Here is a 19527-nt window from a genome sequence, read left to right as displayed (position 1 = left end):
CATCACAATATCAAAAATGCTTAAAACATAATTGAAATGTCTAGTGATGAGAGCAGGATTTAGCCTTGTACAGTATAAAACATTCCCTACAAGTGTCTCATGAGGAAATAAGTTTGCAGTCTCACACTAATGTTTTTATAACCAGACAAATATTTATTATATTCTTTTCTCTTAGAGAAGGTATATTCTGATGAGTTCCTGCAGAGATGTTGTATGGATGGCATGAGGGAGATTCCCATGCCATATTCCTGCAAACGTCGCTCCCTCTACATCACAGAGGACAGGAGCTGTGTGTCGGCTTTCCTTCAATGTTGTGCAGAGTACAGTGGGGAGAGGACAACCACCTCTCCTCCACTAACCACTACAGAAAGAGAAAGTGGCCCAATGTGTGTTCTTGGCCAAAGAGATGCTCAGGGTCGAATGTGTTTTCAGGGCCCAAAGGATGCTCAGGGCCGAAGAGATGATCTGGGCCAAATGGGTCCTCTTGGCCCAGCGGGTGCTCAGGACCCAAAGGGTGCTCAGGGCTCAAGAGATGCTCGGGGCCCAATGGGTTTCAAGGGCCCAATGGGTCCTCTTGACTCTGTGGATGCTCAGGACCGAAGAGATGCTCGGGGCCAAATGCGTTTCAAGGACCCAATGGGTCCTCTGGGTCCAGCGGGTGCTCAGGGCTTAAGTGGTGCACCAGAGAAAACTACAAAGGCTAATGAATATGCGCATCCATCTAGGCCGAGGGGCTTCCCCAATCTGAATTTAATACTGGAAGATCCCAGTGAAGATGATTTACCTGACTTGGAGGATATTTACACGCGCACCAAGTTCTTTGAGTCGTGGCTGTGGACTGACATCAGATTACCCAGTGTTCACAAGCCTGATGGGTAGGGGTTTGGCCTAGTAGCCACAGTATTTTTACAAGGACCCAAACAATCTATTAGTAATTGATAAGTCTTTGATAGCTTAATTATATTTAGAAGCCTTCATGTAAACACTTCAATTGATATAAAATGAGTTTGAGTCAAATAAAATTTCAGTTGAACTGAAAGAGTTGGAGTAAACCTAAAAAAAAAAAAAAAAAGCATTTCCTTTGCACTAAGGTTTTTGGAAAAATTTCAGAAAACATAAATGCACTTGTGAAAAAAAACAAAACAAAAAAAACAATTGAACTGGATTGCAAATTTTATGTTCAGATAAACAGAAGTTTCAGAATCTGTAATTAGATGTATTCATTTGGATTGATGAAAATTCATGCATTTAAATTAGGGGTGTCTAATCCTGGTCCTGCAGATTTTAGCTCCAACTAGCTGTAACACACTTGCCCAGAAGTTTGCCCAGAAAGTCTGAAGACCTTGATCACATGTAGTGTAGAGGTCATTATTGAGAGTGACTTTTCATACATTTATTCCAGGTTGGCTGTATATCCAGTGAACACCACTCTTCCTGACAGTATCACTCAGTGGGGGTTTCTAGCCATCAGTGCTTCACCCCAGACAGGTAAACAGCTCTGTTCTTATTTTTCTGTCCAACTGTTGATTGTCTTTGCAGAGGTAGATTATCTCCAGTTTTTGCCTATACAACTGAACCACATGATGAACTGTAGGTTTCTGCGTGGCTGAACCATATAATGTCAGGGCGTGGAAGCCGTTCTTCATAGACCTGCGGCTGCCTCATTCAGTGTCCAGAAATGAACTTGTGGAAATCAAAGCTGTGATCCACAATTACATGAGTGAAAACCTGAAGGCAAGTTTCCCTGATTATTCATCTTATTCAGACTTCAGGCTTTGCACAAACTGTGCATAAGTTACAAATTACTAATTTTGATGTAAAAAGACACTACAACAAATTGGTGTTATTTAATCTTATTTCATGTGTCGTATTTCAATGGAAATTTATTGTTAAGTGAGGTCAAAGAAATTAGAATCAACCTTAACAGGATTAACTTAAATTTCAGCACAACTTCGGCTCACAAATTTAATGTCTATTTTTTGCCCCCCATTAAAGAACTTTGGTTGGAAGACTAACCCGAGTCCTTTTGTTTTATTTTAAGTTCTAATATTGACTCAAAGATCCATTATTCTAATAACAGCAAATTATTTATCAGGTTGCTGGTGTTCCAAAATAAACCCATAGCCATAGATGGAAATTAAATTATAACTGCAACAACAATTAAACATATGACAAAGCCTTTCACTGAATATAAAATAAAATAATAAACACAGCGTATGAATTGGTAAACAATCAAAATAAGATTGTTAGAGTAACTCTTATTTAAACTAACAAAGAAATCAAATAAGGAAATACCACAGTTCACTTGCAGGCCTGAGTCGACTGGAGTTTGTTGTAGCCAAAAACTTGTGGCTACTTCACTCCGTGGAGCAAAATAAAACAAAACTAGATAAAGTTTGTCAAAACAATCTTTAAGTTGGCTTGAGAAAGCCTGGCCAGAAAGTTTTTAAAGTTTAGAAAGTTTAAGTTTAAAAAGCAAGTGATTAGGATATATATAGTATTACTAGTAAGTGACTAGTATGTCATTAGCATGATTAGGAAAGTTAATAGCAGGTTGCTAGCATGATTAACATGTGACTAGCATGTCCCTTGTATGTTTCCAGCATGCAACTAGCATGTCATTAGCATGCAATTAGCATGTTTCCATCATGTTCCTAACATGATTAGCATTTGAGTAACATGTAACTAACATTTTTCTAGCATGATTAGCATATCGGGAAGTCGTGGCCTAATGGTTAGAGAGTCGGACTCCCAATCGAAGGGTTGTGAGTTCGAGTCTTGGGCCGGCAGGAATTGTGGGTGGGGGAAGTGCATGTACAGTTCTCTTTCCACGTTCAATACCATGACTTAGGTGCCCTTGAGCAAGGCATCGAACCCCCAACTGCTCCCCGGGCGCCGCAGCATAAATGGCTGCCTACTGCTCCGGATGTGTGTTCACAGTGTGTGTGTGTGTGTTCACTGCTCTGTGTGTGTGCACTTCGGATGGGTTAAATGCAGAGCACAAATTCTGAGTATGGGTCACCATACTTGGCCGAATGTCACTTCACTCACTTCACTTCACTCACTCATATTGCTAGCATGTTTTCTACCATGACTGGCATGTTACTAGCATGTTCCTAGCATGATTGGAAAGTGACTACCATGCCGCTAAGAAGTGACTAATATGTTGCTATCAAGATTAGCAAGTGACTAGCATGTCGCTAGCATGTTTTGAGCATGATTAGCATGTCAATAGTATGTTCCTAGCATGAATAACATGTCATTAAAGGAACACTCCGACTTTTTGGGACTTTAGCTTATTCACAGTATCCCCCAGAGTTAGATAAGTCCATACATACCTTTTTCATTTCTGTGCGTTCTGTAAGTGTTATTTGACGCACCCACCGCTAGCCTAGCTTAGCACAAAGACTGGATGTAAATGGATACTGTTAGCACTGTAATCCCAATAATAGACAAAATAATGCAAACATTTTCCTATTTACATGTTGTGATCTGTATATATCAGATGCTGGTTTAGCTTGTCAGTTTGAAGGAAATTGTATTATTTACTTGTATTTTTAACTGATTTAAAAGTGAAAATTATGCAGACTCCTCCCTTCTCTCCTAGGAATTGCTCCTGTAGGGGCGCAATTTTTCTCAGACAATGGAAGTCTATAGGAAATTTTCATTTTTAAAAATTATTTTAAAAAAGTCTGATCAGTCTGAAAAGATATAGCATAAAGCACTACCCTATGCCACAGGTGTCTGCTGAGTTTTGGGCTTGTGGCTTTAAAGCCCTAGAAGGAGATACGTTTGGAAATTAAGTATCAGAATAATAATAATAATAAAAACTAGAAGTAAACGTTAGTGAGCTAACTTTGATGTTGGCTTGCCCTTGGGACAAAAAGAGCCACAGTACTTGATCAATTTAAATTAATCACCTTAAACTCATTCAAACGCATCTATCAATTTAAACTCATTCAAACTCATCTAATATTTCTAATCTATTTACGTGCTAAAAATTTAATAAATATTAATTTACTTGAAAAGAGGCAATTTATGTATTAACTTGTATTTTTTACTGATTTAAAAGTGAAACTAAAGCCCTATTCGGACTGGACTAGTTTTACAGGGGGTCGTTAGAGAAATCTGTGTTTCACAGACGTACTTGGTGATTTTAATCCCATCCGAATCTGCCACGTCTGTGCTTTTCTCACACAAATTCTGTGATTATTCCAGAGCAAAATACCTACTGTTTTTCAGCAAACTCAGTGATCCTCTGAGAAAACTAATCCCGTCCAAATGCGAATGTCTGTGATTGCCGGTGATATTTTATTTCCTTGTGTGTTTTGGCCAATGTAAATTACCATAGATGCTCTTACCGTGCGCATGTTTGATATATTTGCTTACCGGCAAAGAAATATTAATAAAAATAATAAAATCAAGAGCAAGATCACGTAAACTGTTAATACCGGCTATTGTAATATAAGCATCATGGAAAGATTACTCACTTTCATTTATGCACTCACTTAATGTTTTAATTACATTTATGAAAATTAAACATACGGTAGGTTTAGCCTACTACACACAGACACAAAAAATGGAAAACAAGTTAAACTAAAGGAACCACACATTAACATGGTTTTGCTATACTAGCCATTTAGTATTTATTTTGTAATAATACTAATGGCAATTATTCTGAATGAATGCAATGCACGCATACAGAGTGCGTGATCTCTGTGACGCCCAGATGCACAAAACAGACCCTCCCACCTCTGTAATAAACACGGAGATGTTAGTCCCATCTGAATTTGTACATGAAAATCGCAGACGTCAGGTGGTAAGAATCGAAACTCAAATGTAGTTTAGAAAACTAGTCCTGTCCGAATAGGGCTTAAGACTCCTCCCTCTCGGTCCCGGGAATTGCTCCTGTAATATCTTTAACAATGTGCAGTCTGTGCAAAATATGAGTAGTGCAAATGCATGTATGTAAAGTACTGTTACCAGTGCAGTAATAAAGCAGGTGCTGGTTAGATTGGTTATGTGGCATTCAGAAGTGTTACAGCCTTGGGGAAGAAGCTCTTCCTGAGCCTACTAGTGCGGGGCAAACCGAAAATCCAGCACTCTCCTTCACTGATCCTGTGACTATTATTGTTTGTAGGCATGGTATGTGTCAATTCACTGGCATTTTACACATTTCTTGTTTCTCCCTTAAAAACAAATTTGTCCATTGCTGCTCAATTTTACCGAACTAATGGCTGTTAATGACTATTTGAATTGAATCCCAAAGTGCGTGCTTGTCTGTGTTCGTTAAATGCATAACGTTATGTGAGTTGGTTTGCTAATGTATGAAAATAATATATGAAAAACAAAATAATTTGACAAAAAAACATTAGGATATAGCTTATATTTCTTTAGTTTTACAATTAATTGTAGTTTTTTACATTAAAACATTAAAATGTTTTTTTTTTTTTTTATTGTGTTCAGCATGGTGGGCCGCATTTGAATTTGTGACAGGCCGCATGCGGGCTGTGGGTTGAGAACCACTGCTCTGAACTATCAGATGTTACCCAAGAAATATGTTAATCACATATCACTGTTTATTTCACATATCACATCTATTCCTTATGCTCTCTCTCCGCTGTTCGACTCTTTCGACTGACTTCCTTCTCTTCTTCGGCCCTCGCACAATACAACCAGTGAGCCTACATAACTTCTTTGTTTTATAAAGTAAACATTTTAAATAGCAAATAACATTAACAGCGTACATTACTTTTTACAGAACTGGAAAAATGTACAAAATAAAATAAATAAAAATGTACAAATCCCTGATTCGAGTATGATTTATAACATTAACCGATCTTCCCCCGGGTTAAGGCCCGTTCACTCCAAGCACGATAACTATAAAGATAACGATAAAGATATAGTTCTAAAAATCGTTCTCAATATTAAAGAATAGCGGAGTCCACACCAAAACTATAACGATAAAGGCAAAGAGAAGCGATATCGTTGGAATCACTTTTTAGAACGATTTTTTTTTTTCTGATGAATGATAAAAACATTGCCAACCAATCAGAATCAATCCTGCTGTGATGAGCTCGAGAATTTAAAGCAGCAGACACGCATCTGCTTAGAATACACAGACAATATCGTTTCGTTGGTGTGGAAGCTAATATCGTTATCTTTATAGTTATCTTTATAGTTATTGTTCTTGGTGTGAATGGGCCTTTACACCTACTATTGGACCATTTAAAGTAAACGTCATATTATTTCACTACACATTACTACACAAGACAGGGGTACATTGGTGAAAAAATTATCTATGAACACTCTCTGTTTGCAGGTAATGGTGATCCTGGAAAAGACAAAAGACATGTGTAGTGTGGCATTTAGCAGAGCTCACAGACAGCAGGTTTCGGTACCGGCTGGCTCCTCCAAGCTCATTTCATACACCATCATCCCTCTGAAAACAGGAGAGCTCCCTCTACAGGTCACAGCTGTTCCTCGTTCTTTTATTGAACCGGATACAGTGAGGAAGAATCTACGTGTGGTAGTAAGCGGGCTCTTAAAACATTTCACACTTACTTATGGAAACAGTTTTTTATATATATATATATATATATATATTACATGACACATGTTGTGTGTTCTGTGAAAGTGTATCAAACTACAGTTCACAAAGTGTTTACTATTTATTTATTTTTGTGGCATGTGCATTGTCTGGTGTTTTAGGTAGAAGGCAATTGGAGAATAAAGTCAATGAGCTTTGTGTTGAACCCCTCTGACCAAAGAGAAAGTGGTGAGCTTGTGGATATTTTCTTCTTATTATTTTTTTCATAACATTTGGAAGTAATGTTGATTTTGTCAATGTATTTTGTGAACACATTAATATATTTCTCTAATTATTATTTTGTACTGTATGAATGGTTATTTCTGTGATTTTTGTGTGTTGTTGCATTTTAGTCTTTTAGAATATTTAATTTGTGTTTATTATCAGGGAAACAGGTGATAGAAGTGAAGAAAATTGAGTTAAAATCAATGGTACCAAATTCAAAACCTGGGAGATTTATCAGTGTGAGAGGTTTGTATTTATTTTATAACATCAGATTATATTTAAGATTAGGTAACATTATTTTGAATATATTTTGGATAATGTATCCTTTTTGTTGTGAAATTAAGCATTTTGACATATAAAATATTACTTATAATATTAAATGTTAAAGGTTCCATAGAATGCAAAAATCACTTTTATAAGGTGTTTGAACACAGCTCAGTGCTGCAGTGTGTGAAAACAACCAACCTATAATTTTAAGAATCCGCCCAATCATTGTTTTATAACCTGATGAATGGAGAAACGTACGGTGGCCGAGATAGCTCAACAGGCTGCAACTTAAGAAAACAAATGCAAATTGAAAAAGCACCAGCAAATAAAAAACATCTTCAACAGTTTGACAACACAAGTGCTGCAAATCCTCACAGCACATGCACATTTAGAAACAATTAATGAAGCATTGCAAATGTATTTTCATTAACCTTGAAATTATATTTAGCTGAGAATATTAAAGTTAGCCATCTTAAGTAACGTTTTACATTTAATCATGTAATTATTCAGCTTATTTAGGCTAATAATATCCAAAAGATATAAGCGCGTTTCATTATATGCATGTGTTGTGATGATTTGCAGCACGTTTCGTTATATGCATGCGTTGTGATGATTTGCAGTGTTTCTTAATATGCATGTGTTGTGAAGGATTTGCAGCGCGTTTCTTTATATGCATGTGTTGTGATGATTTGCAGCGCGTTTCGTTATATGCATGTGTTGTGATGATTTGCTGCGTTTCTTAATATGCATGTGTTGTGATGATTTGCAGCGTTTCTTAATATGTATGTGTTGTGAAGGATTTGCAGCGCATTTCGTTATATGCATGTGTTGTGATGATTTGCAGTGTTTCTTAATATGCATGTGTTGTGAAGGATTTGCAGCGCGTTTCTTTATATGCATGTGTTGTGATGATTTGCAGCGTTTCTTAATATGTATGTGTTGTGAAGGATTTGCAACGTTTCTTAATATGTATGTGTTGTGAAGGATTTGCAGCGCATTTCGTTATATGCATGTGTTGTGATGATTTGCAACGTTTCTTAATATGCATGTGTTGTGAAGGATTTGCAGCGCGTTTCGTTATATGCATGTGTTGTGAAGGATTTAGACTTGTGTTGTCAAACTGATGAAGATGTTTTTTTATTTGCTGGTGTTTTTTCAATTTGCATGTGTTTTCTTAAATTGCAGTGCGTTGAGCTCTATCGGCCACTGTAGAAACGCGACAAAAAGCTGTGAGGCGCAATGATCGAAGATGTCCATCCACCGCATATTTACATAGAAAAGCTAATTATAAAGCAGCGGAGCTCAGAGTAACCAGCTCAGAGTAATCATGTCATCGCCATAAGAAACATATGATTGCCAGAAAAAATGTACCAGGATTTTTTGGAAAAGTCCTGTTCACACATGATATCTCCCGTTCATCTGAAGAAAAAAAAACTGTGTGAATTTTTTCACTAGATTTGTAACAAATCATTTATAAACCTTTACCAAGACAGAGGAATAGATCAACTTATGTCTACATATGCCATGTATTGTAGGCTACATGCAATTAAAAAATAAAAGTCACTGCTTGTGGCCAAATATTAAAATGGAATGCATTTAAACCGTTTAATCACGCTGTAAAGTTACACGTCACCAGGCTGTTGGCCTGGTATTTTTTCAGGTATTTTTAATACATAATGAATTTCTATCAGATTACTCAGCTGTCAAAATAAGATTACTTGATTACCAAAATAACAATTAGTTACAGCCCTAATTAGTTAAAATATTTCTAAATACAAATGCATTGTTTTACTTTTTGTAATTAAAAGACAAATAGTATAAAAATATTGTTTTATTGTAGTGAACCAAGTATCTGCATTTTGTCTAATTTGGTGAGCTAAGTGTTTTTTCACACCCTAGTGTTGATAATCAGTGATATAGCTTATAAGCTTCCAAGTGTATGACACGGCTTTCAGTCTTCAGGTCAACCATCTATTCATGAAAAAAAAAAAAAAAAAGTTGCTAAAGCTACCATCATCTCTGCCTGTTTTCACTAATGCTTCCTTCACTTGCTACCAAAATGATCGTAAATAGGAATGCGATAGTTACAAATTGCATTTTAGAGCAACATGTGAGGTCAGTAACACGGTCACAGTAACACCGGTATGATCCGGAGCATGAGCTTTTGAAGCTCCGAACTCTTCTGAGAAGGGAAAATGGTTGCCAACAAAACTCTCCCGGCTGACATGAAAAGCAACCCATGGCAACAGTGTTAAAGGTCCCATTCTTCATGATCCCATGTTTCAAACTCCAGTTAGTTAGTGTAATGTTGTTAGAGTATAAATAATATCTGTAAAATTCTAAAGCTCAAAGTTCAATGCCAAGCAAGATATTTTATTTAACAGAATTCGCCTACATCAAACGACCAGTTTGGACTACATCCCTCTACTTCCTGCAGTAATGACTTCACTAGAACCGTTTTTTGACTAACCTCTGCCCAAAGGAATACACAAAAAGGGGGCGTGGCTTTGTTGCGCTCCGATGGAGAAGAAGGAAGAGTTCAATTACCTTGGTTTGGCCTTCACAGGAGCGCTGTACTTAGAGATCAATGGTTACAATGTATGTTTAATTCGGTTCCCGAAAATTATACTCCACATGTAAAACTATGTGCAGCACATTAAGCTGAGGACAGATTCCTCAATCTCAATCAGTGTAATGCCGGATTCCAACAAAGATTATTCTTGAAAATGGAGCAGTTCTCTCTTTGTCTGGAGAAGGCGTTGTTTATGGACCACAAAAGGTAAGTGTATTTTATTATTTAAGTTGGTGCGTTTAACAGTTTCTGTAACTTATTACACAAAGGGCAATGCTGTTTAGCTTTGTTAACTAGATGTTAAGGCTGTGCAAAAAAAATGAATGCGATTTTCATGCGCATCTCATCAGTAAATGCGCTCCTGTGATTAGAAGTACATCTCCGGCACGTACGTTCAGATCAGGATTGCCAGGTTTTCAAAACAAATCCTGCCCACTTGCTTCTTACAACTACTCCAAAACTAGCCCAATCGCGTTTGCAGGAGGGCAGCGTGCTCTAAGCTGCTGTCAAATCACAACACAGGAACCGCTGGCACTGATTTATGCTATAGGGCTCACAAGAAGACCATTGACAATCCTAATTGAGTAGACCCTAACTGTCGATAGAGTGTCATTGGTCCATGGAGAGATAGGTGGTGGTAATGCACTTATAAGTCTGCGATCTGCCATAAAGCAAAAAAAGAAGCCTCACGCGCCTGCTGGTGTGAATGCACATTCACAAGAGTTCTAACAATTCAGACAATGCATGTCAGAGGTAAAAATCTATGTAAATACAAATGTACGTCACTAGAACACTTTGCATAATAATCTCCGCCTACCGTCTTGAGAGAAACGGAACTCTGACCTGCCCCACCCCCCCCACACAGACGCTCTGGTTGGTGTGAGAGCATCATGTCGAGGAGACAGTGTGTTTTTAATTGTAAAGGCAAATTTGTTTTATTTTCACTGCCAAAGAATGAAGATCAGAAGAACCAATGGCTAAAATCATTTTTACCACAATAACAGAGCAGTACAACAAATCCCTTTTGTTGTGTTCACAACATTTCACTGATGACTGCTTTTCTAATCTCGGTGAGAACAGCGGGATTTTCAAAGCGTTTAGCCATAAAAGAGGGTTCATTACCAACTTTATTTAGAACAACAAGCATCTCTGAATCACAACGCGAAGTATGATTATGAAGTTATGTGTTTGTTTTCTCCTGAGCGTCTTATCAGTATGTGTGCTGTCTGCAGCCTTTGTCTGTGCTGATCTTCATTTACAAACACGTCATTAAAATGAAGTGTAACAAGTGCTGCTAACAGATATTCTGTGATAAAGTAATCCATATGAAAACAACGCGATGTCCGTTTTTCACATCTCCCTTCATTATATCTAATGTGACCACGCCCCTGCGCTGAACGTGCTATTCAGAATTCAAACTGAAGCGCGCGGCTTGAATACGCACACACAGAAGAAAAAGCATTGTACAGGACTTATAAACAGTTATATAAAGCTTAGAATTTTCATCTTACTGGCTTTTTAATTGTGTGAAAAATACAGGGTTTTTTTTACATGCAAAACATTAACACGTTATATTGCACACTAAACACAATCAAAGCTTAAAAACCCCCCCCACAAAAACGTTACCTTTAAAGTAGCCCAATTACGCGGGAAAACAGCTTGGCAACACTGGAAGGGAGCACTAAGTCATTGTCATTTAAAGGGTACATACACTAGAGCATTTTGGCTCAAACACTTATGTTTTAGCTTACCTCAAGGACATCCAAGATTTAGGTTTCTCTGTTTCCTCAGTATTTCCCATTTTGATATTTTTAGGGCCCACCATTCTTGTCTGTGTCTCACATAATGGATGTCTATGGTCACCACCTCAAAGAGCATGCACAGAGGAGTCAAAATTAAACAATTCCCCATCGTAAGTACACATTGATGACCTAAGACACGAAACAAGCGGTTTGTGTAAGAAAGCGAACAGTATTTATATCGTTTTTACCTCTTGTACACAACCACGTCCAACTGATCTGAGGGCACGAGTGCTTCCCGATGTGACGTGCGTGCGCGCTCTGGCTTAGTCTGCACAAGCGCGGAAAGCGCCGGAAACGATCATTCACGCATGTACATCACTCATTGTTTACACTTACTGCCTATGGTTTACACAGATTTCAAAAGTATTACCTTTCACTGTGAAGATCTAAACATATTTAGACATACAGGAAATTACAATGGAAGATGATTTCAATATATCCATAGACAACGTTGAATTTTTTTCACAACCATATTAATTTGAACCAGCTCGCCTTCGAGCCTCAAAGAGACGGAGATCTCTTCAAAATTGGTGGTGTTTTAGTAGCAAGTGTTGTGAGATGCCAACAGAAGTGGAAAGCATATGTTGTCACGAATGGAACAACAATACGACAACGAGGGCATTGACAGTATCGCATCACACACCTGCCTGACTGAAGATCCTGAGTTTTCTCCACTGTTGAGACCCAGCGTTTTGCACGTTGTGTGTAGTATGCCACGTATAACCTGGAGGCGACGTCCAATGCCAGAGGGACCCAATGGCACGCTGTCAATAGAGTGAGTAATGTGTTGTATTTTTATTATAATCGCAACAATTATAGGGTACATTATAAACAAATTAATTAATTACAATTACTGCATTATATTTCATACAGTGCAGATTGGTGGCGTAGCATGTGGTAAACAATGAGTGATAAAAAAAAAAATACAATGAGTGATGTGCATGGGCGAGAGCGCACATTTCGGGGCTTTCCGCGCTTGCACAGACTAAAGCCAGAGCGCGCGCCCACGTCACATCGGGAAGCACTCGGGCACTCAGATCAGTTGGACGTGGTTGTGTACAAAAGGTAAAAACAATATAAATACTGTTCGTTTTCTTACACAAACCGCTCGTTTCGTGTCTTAGGTCATCAATGTGTACTTACGATGGGGAATTGTTTAATTTTGACTCCTCTGTGCATGCTCTTTGAGATGGTGACCATAGACATCCATTATGTGAGTCACAGACAAGAACGGTTGGACCTAAAAATATCAAAATGGGAAATACTGAGGAAACAAAGAAACCTACATCTTGGATGTCCTTGAGGTAAGCTAAAACATATCAAAATTTAATCTGAGAGTGAACTATCCCTTTAAAGTGGTAATTTCAACAAGCTATAAAAAATTATCTGTTGGGTATTTTGAGGTAAAACTTTGCATACACACTCTGGGGACATCAGAGAACAATTTAAAATATTAGTTAAATGCATTCTATGGCACCTTTTAATATTAATAACTGACATACAGTTATTGTTTTTCATTAGTAGGGAGTATGGTTGTGTAGAAATAGTCGATGCGTGTCTCCACAGGTGATTTGCTGGCAGACAGCATTGATAACTCTATTAAGGAGGACTCTCTGGCAGCATTGATCCGGATGCCCGGTGGGTGTGTGGAGCAGAACCTGGCCAGAATCATGCTGCCCCTCATTGCCACCCATTACCTGGACCGCAGTGGAAACTGGGATGCTGTGGGAATAGATCGCAGAAGAGAGGCCATCAAATACATCCAGACAGGTGCAATGAGACTCAAATAGGGATGGCCATTCTTTTCGATGTTTTCGATTTTTTCGTATAGATTTTTCATGTTTTTTTTTTTTTTTTGTAGATTATGGAAATCAACTTCGTTTTCTAAAAGAGGATGACTCTTACCCTCCATTTAACAAAGAAGGCACCAGCACATGGTACTCATGCTAACACATTACTGATCACAGCTACACATTGAACACGTGTCTCTTATGTTAATGTGTTTTTATGTTCTGTCCATCTCAGGATCACTGCATGTGTGGTGAAGGTCTTCTCCATGGCAAAATCATTTATTAGCATCAGTGAGAAGCATCTGTGTGGCCCTCTGGTTTACCTGCTCAAGAATAAACAGCGTCCTGATGGATCCTTTCAAGAGGACAATCCTGTCTATGACACCAATATGACGGTGAGTATTGCTGATGAGAACAAATGTGATTACAATAATTGCAATAGTTTCCTAATAATCTATAACACTGCTGTCTGAATGCTTTCTCAGACATGTCAAATGTTCACTGTGTTGTGATACAGGGAGGCCTGCGCGGCTCTGAATACAGAGTGTCTCTGACTGCATTCGTGCTCATTGCTTTGGCAGAGGCACAAAAAACTGTTACCTGCCGAGAGCAAGGCCTCAGCATACAGGTAACTTAATTTTTTCTCGTTTACAAAACCACACACAAGTGGGACATTAACACACATACACTCATGGGCACACAAACTTCAGCACTGAGTAGGGGTGTAACGGTACGTGTATTCATACCGGACTGTTTCGGTACAGGACTTTCGGTATGGTGCACATGTGTACCGAATGACCGAATGCAATATTTTGTGTGCAGAACATGGGTACATTTTCGTGTTTCCAAACGAACATATTAAGTGGCGGAAGTTTCCGCGTTCAGCGCAAATCCCGCCCTGCAGCTGATTAGGCCGGTGACACACTGGCTGCGTGGCATGAGCATGGCGTTTCTGCTGCGTGTCAGTTGCTTCGCGTTTTCTGTGTCTTTACACACCAGAATCGTGCCTGACGCGGCACTGGCGTGCTGCTGCTACTGTATGTGACATAGAGGGAGGCCGCCGAGGCGCCGACAGACCAGAAACAATATCATGTTGAGCATAAATATAAAGCCCACTGTTAAAGGACACCGTCAACAGTTTTGACGGCAAAATAGACTATGTTTGACAGGTGCAATATGCCAGTGTGTCACCGGCCTAAGGTTTTCAAAAGGCATCACGCTAGTGAACATCACTACAACTAGGAAAAAAACTATTGTAATTCAAACGCAGCTCCCATCTGCATTTAAACAGACCTTTGCTCTTAATTCCAATCGGTCCAACGCAACAATGAAATCTGAGTAGGTCTAAAAACTGAAACTGTTGACACTGCACTTTACACTTTGGAAAAGTTATATATATATTTTAAATATGAGCAGGCCTACAAGTTGGGATTGGTAATGCTGCACTGTAATCACAGTTATTTATTTATATTTTTCATTCTATTTTATATATATATATATATATATATATATGTATATATAATATATATATTTTATATATATATTTATATGATATTGGTTTGAGACTGAGAGTATTTTATTTAACTTTGCAGCAGTATTTTATATAAATTTTATTAAAAAGTATTTTAAAAAAGTGTAAACAAATTGTAAAAAAAAAGTTTATAGTAATAAACAACCTGCAGTTAAATGTTTGCATTTCTTTCCCTTACTGTACCGAAAATGAACCGAACCGTGACTTTAAAACCGAGGTACGTACCACACCGTGATTTTTGCGTACCGTTACACCCCTAGCACATGCTCTTAGAAAAAGAATAGAAATTAATCAAGAAATTAAACTAACCTTTTCTTAAATGTATAGTATCAAGCTGTTAAAAAAATATACGTTTTCTTACATGTCCTGATTACGATCCTGATTCCGAAATGCTTCTGATAATGTTCCTGTTAATCAATATAGGGCAATTCCAGTAAAGCAGCGGAGTATCTAAGGCAGAATTTCCATCAACTGAAGAGGCCATACACAGTGGCTATAGCATGCTATGCTTTAGCAGTATCCAACCATGGCTGCATGAAGAGCATGCTGTTAAAGCTTGCCTCACCGGGTACATAAATATGTAACCTTAATTTTGCGAACACTTAGCTTTCCAGTAGGTATTTTCACAAGGACAGTCTCTCTCTCCTCTTGTCTTCTGTCTACAGATCGTACCCACTGGACTGACTCTGATAATCGCTTTTTCACACTGGAAGCTACTGGCTACGCATTGTTAGCACTGATCAAAGAAGGTCATATGAAGGAGGCAGTTGCCCCTTTTCAGTGGTTAAATGAGCAACGTGACATTGGAGGAGGGTATGGCTCAACTCAGGTATTAAAAAAAATAAGAAACAGAAGCAATAATGTTAATATATCCCCTTTGACTTGTTAGCCTTTCACTATATATTTCTATGATATTGATAGGGATATTTTAAAATTAAAATTTATAAAGTTTTATATATGCCATTACTGACCTTCTGAGAGGACGGGGAAGTAAAATTTTGAGCCTCTTCAACCCCATGAAGAATGGCTACTGTCTACTGTACAGATCTACATCAGTATCTCTACATCAAAGTCACTAATCAGGATTCATAGCGGGGCCAGTCAGAGAGGTAATATAAAGTAGGTACAGAGCCAGGTAGCATAATGTATAATAGCAAAATTCGACTCGCTTCTCCAAAGGAAGCTCGCTCAAAAGACATACGACTTGGGACTCACAATTCAGCTCAATGTCACCCTCGGGTTATAACGTTTTCATCAAACCCACTAATGACTGTGAAGAGCATACTTCTGGAATGCAACTGCATCTCCATGATTCATATCAGGGGCTTCCAAAACACTGGATATTTTCCTCACAGCTAGCTGGTGTGGTTTACTGAACCTCTCTGGATGGCCCCCATGGTCTTAGTAAATGGGGTAATCAAATTCAAATAAGCATCTATCATTTACAGTATCTCACAAAAGTGAGTACACACCTCACATTTCTGCAACCTTCTCAAGGGACATTACTATAGAAATTAAACGTGTATATATTTTGGAGTAGTCAATGTGCTGCTTGTATAGCAGTATAGATTTACATACAGACAGTATTGTCAATATAGCTGGCAACAAAGGTGAGTACACCCTAAGTGAACATGTCAAAACTGTGTCCAGAGTGTCAATATTTTGTATGAGCACCATTGTTATCTAACACTGCTTTAAAGGGATAGTTCACCCAAAAATAAAACTTTGATGTTTATCTGCTTACCCCTAGGGTTTCCAAGATGTAGGTGAATTAGTTTTTTCAGTTGAACAGAAATTATGATTTTTAACTCAAACCGTTGCAGTCTCTCAATGCATGGCAATGCTAACACAAACTATGAGAATTATAAAATAAACATGCACAGACAAATCCAAAAGGAAAATGTTCCCAACACTGATAATTAGTGTCCTCTAACAAGATATCATGATGGTGCATATGTACAGCTGTACTTTTTATCCTTTTTGTTTTTAATCCTCAGTCAACTATGATAGTACTACAAGCCCTCTCTGAGTACCTAGTAAAGAGGCCTCCTCCTTCTGAACATACATTAAGGGTGGAGCTACATGTGCCTGGTGACAGAATTACTCAGTGGAACTTCCTTCCCAAAATGGGTCATAAGCTTCAAACTGCTCAGGTGAGCATATGGAGACTTTTACTCTTTCAGCACAGAAGAATTTCTAGACAGTATGTTTATCTTCAAATGTAGGTATTTATGTCAGCTTCAAGTCTAAATATTAAACAAATTTAAAAAGAAGAAAAATACGTTTATATAACACATAAATATGAACTACACAACAATTGTTTTTTTATGTGATTGGTGGAAGGTTACAACTCGTTAGCAATACCATTCGCAATACCTTCTTTAAATAGTACAGTCGTGGCGAAACATATTTGCACCCTAGGTAAATATGATCAAATAAGGCTGTGAAAATTCATCTGCATTGTTAATCCTTTCGATTTTTTTATTTAAAAAATTCACAAATATATATATATATATATATATATATATATATATATATATATATATATATATATATATATATATGTTTTATATATGTATTGTGTATAAATTTTTATATTTATCATCATGTATTTTATATATTGTGTAAATTAAATTAATTTAATTTAATTTAATATATTGTGTGCGTGTGTGAAAGTGGTTAACGATAACGTCAGCAACATGGTGCAGTGCTTTGTACCTGACTGCAATCACCGCTCAGTCGTCAACACATGTCGTTGCCATTACACAAATGTTCAGTAAATGCACAAAAAGGTATGCCTAGGCTAAATATTGTTTTGACAGTGGCATTATAAAATGCTTGATATGACTCATACCATATGAAGGCTACAGTGGCCTAGCTAAGTTACCAACCTCCTTGATTGCACTGATAAGTCTTCCGTGCAAAAACGCAACACAGGTATTTATTTTATTTTATTTTTTTATTAATGATCTTCAGTCTTCACGTACCTTCGTGGGGTTTAACCAGACGGTTACACGAGCTCCACCAATCAGATGCATCACTGTGGGATTGTGGGATTGTTCAGGATTGTGGGTAATGAAGTACTTAGCCAAGACATCGCGAATAAAAGGCATTTATATCAAAACAAGGTTAGTGCCCCGTGATCCTTTTGCGTTTATATGAGCATATACTATCGCTTAGTACAGCCGTAGCTGGTTTTTAGTCTACCATGTATGGTTACGTTTTTATGGCTTATACCCCAAATGTCAATGCAGAAATTGCATTGAATTTTTACTTCCGGCACCAGCTGTGAGCGGGACTGTGATGCTCTATGGCCCTGTCCACACGGAGACGCGTGTCTGTGAATACGCACAAATTTTTTATCGGATAGGCGTTTCGTCCACACGCATCCTGCGTTTTCGTAAGGTGAAACCGCTATTTTTTGAAACCGGGTCCCAGAGTGGATAAATTTGAAAACGCCGTCTTTGCATTTTCGTCTTGACGGCTAATCCCTATATTTTCAGAAACGATGACGTCATCAGCCCACGTCTCCCCCCAAGTCAGACACCTCTACGTCACGTAACAGCAACAAAAACATGAACAAACACTGAACGATTGTCTTTTTATTAACCAACATTAACACAGATTAATAAATGTATTGTTCCATGTTCGTTTGTGTACCACGCGCAAGGTTTATGAGCATAGTCCAAGTCTTATTCTCTGTTTTTAGTGTATCTCTGTGTCAGAATTACAGCGCCACATACTGGCCTGGCATGTATACTACATCATTTTGCGGTTTAGTGTGGACGCAGATATTTCTTGAGACGAGGAAAAAAAAAGATCGGATTGGGGTAAGCTCCATCTCCGTGTGGACAGGGCCTATGAGAAAACCAAACAATATATTTCTGATGTGCAGCGAAAGATAATTTAGCTTCACAAATTGGTGAAGTGGCTTTAGAGCTTGAGCAGTGAAAATTCCCATTTCCATCATCAGGCCTGGAAGAGGACGTGTGTCTATATCGTCCTAATGCACAGTGAGGAGGAGAGTTTGAGAGGCTAAAGACTCTCCAAATCGTCTCTGCTTCAGAAAATGTTTAAAAAAATTGTCAAACAGAACCTACATTGCTTGGGAGGGTTACAAGCAAAATTATCCTAGCTCATTCTAAACAAACTAAAGCACATTCAGTTATCAGACATGACTGGAACTTTAAATGGGAATGGCTTCTATGATCAGATGAAACAAAAAAATTAGCTTTTTAGAAGCAAACACTCAAGATGGGTTTGGTGTACACAGAGAAAAAAAGTACCCCATGTGTACAATGAGATATACTGCTGTATTTTTGATGTCGTGGGCCTATATTTCTGCTGGAGGTCCTGGGCATGTTGTTTAGATACATGGCATCTTTGATTGTATCAAATACCAACAGATAAAAAAATCAGTAAGTGACTGACTCTTATAATGGGCCATGTTTGGATCATTCAACCGTACAATAATCCAAACACAAACCTCAAAAACAACACAGAAATGGGTCACTGAGCTCAAAACCAAGCTTCTGCTATGGCCATTCCAGTCCTCTGACCTGAACCAAATGGAAAATGAGAGGAGTGAACTGAAGAGAAGAAGCACCAACATGGAGCTGGGAATATAAAGGATCTGGAGTGATTCTGGATGAAGGAATGGTCTCTGATCTCTTGTCAGGTGTCCTCGAACCTCATCAGGCATTATAGGGGAAAATTTAGACCCATTTAACTGGCAAATGGATGTTTAAAAA

At 38.1% G+C, this 19527-nt stretch overlaps 1 protein-coding gene across 1 annotated transcript in view; it reads left to right on the top strand.

The window, feature by feature from the left end:
* LOC113040521 (complement C3-like) overlaps positions 1 to 19527 on the top strand; it is a 69507-nt gene that overhangs the window by 21552 nt on the left and 28428 nt on the right. The window contains 13 exon segments of the mRNA XM_026198842.1: positions 176 to 875; positions 1403 to 1488; positions 1595 to 1734; positions 6323 to 6532; positions 6712 to 6778; positions 6977 to 7060; positions 13022 to 13225; positions 13317 to 13392; positions 13481 to 13640; positions 13763 to 13873; positions 15200 to 15344; positions 15442 to 15605; positions 16774 to 16929. Of these exon segments, the coding sequence (XP_026054627.1) occupies positions 176 to 875; positions 1403 to 1488; positions 1595 to 1734; positions 6323 to 6532; positions 6712 to 6778; positions 6977 to 7060; positions 13022 to 13225; positions 13317 to 13392; positions 13481 to 13640; positions 13763 to 13873; positions 15200 to 15344; positions 15442 to 15605; positions 16774 to 16929 (2303 nt within the window).

This window comes from Carassius auratus, chromosome 22 (assembly GCF_003368295.1).
Source record: "Carassius auratus strain Wakin chromosome 22, ASM336829v1, whole genome shotgun sequence".
NCBI classification, from domain to species: Eukaryota; Metazoa; Chordata; class Actinopteri; order Cypriniformes; family Cyprinidae; genus Carassius; species Carassius auratus.
The sequence above is the reverse complement of the archived record's forward strand: the minus strand, read 5'-3'. Positions and strand labels throughout refer to the sequence as shown.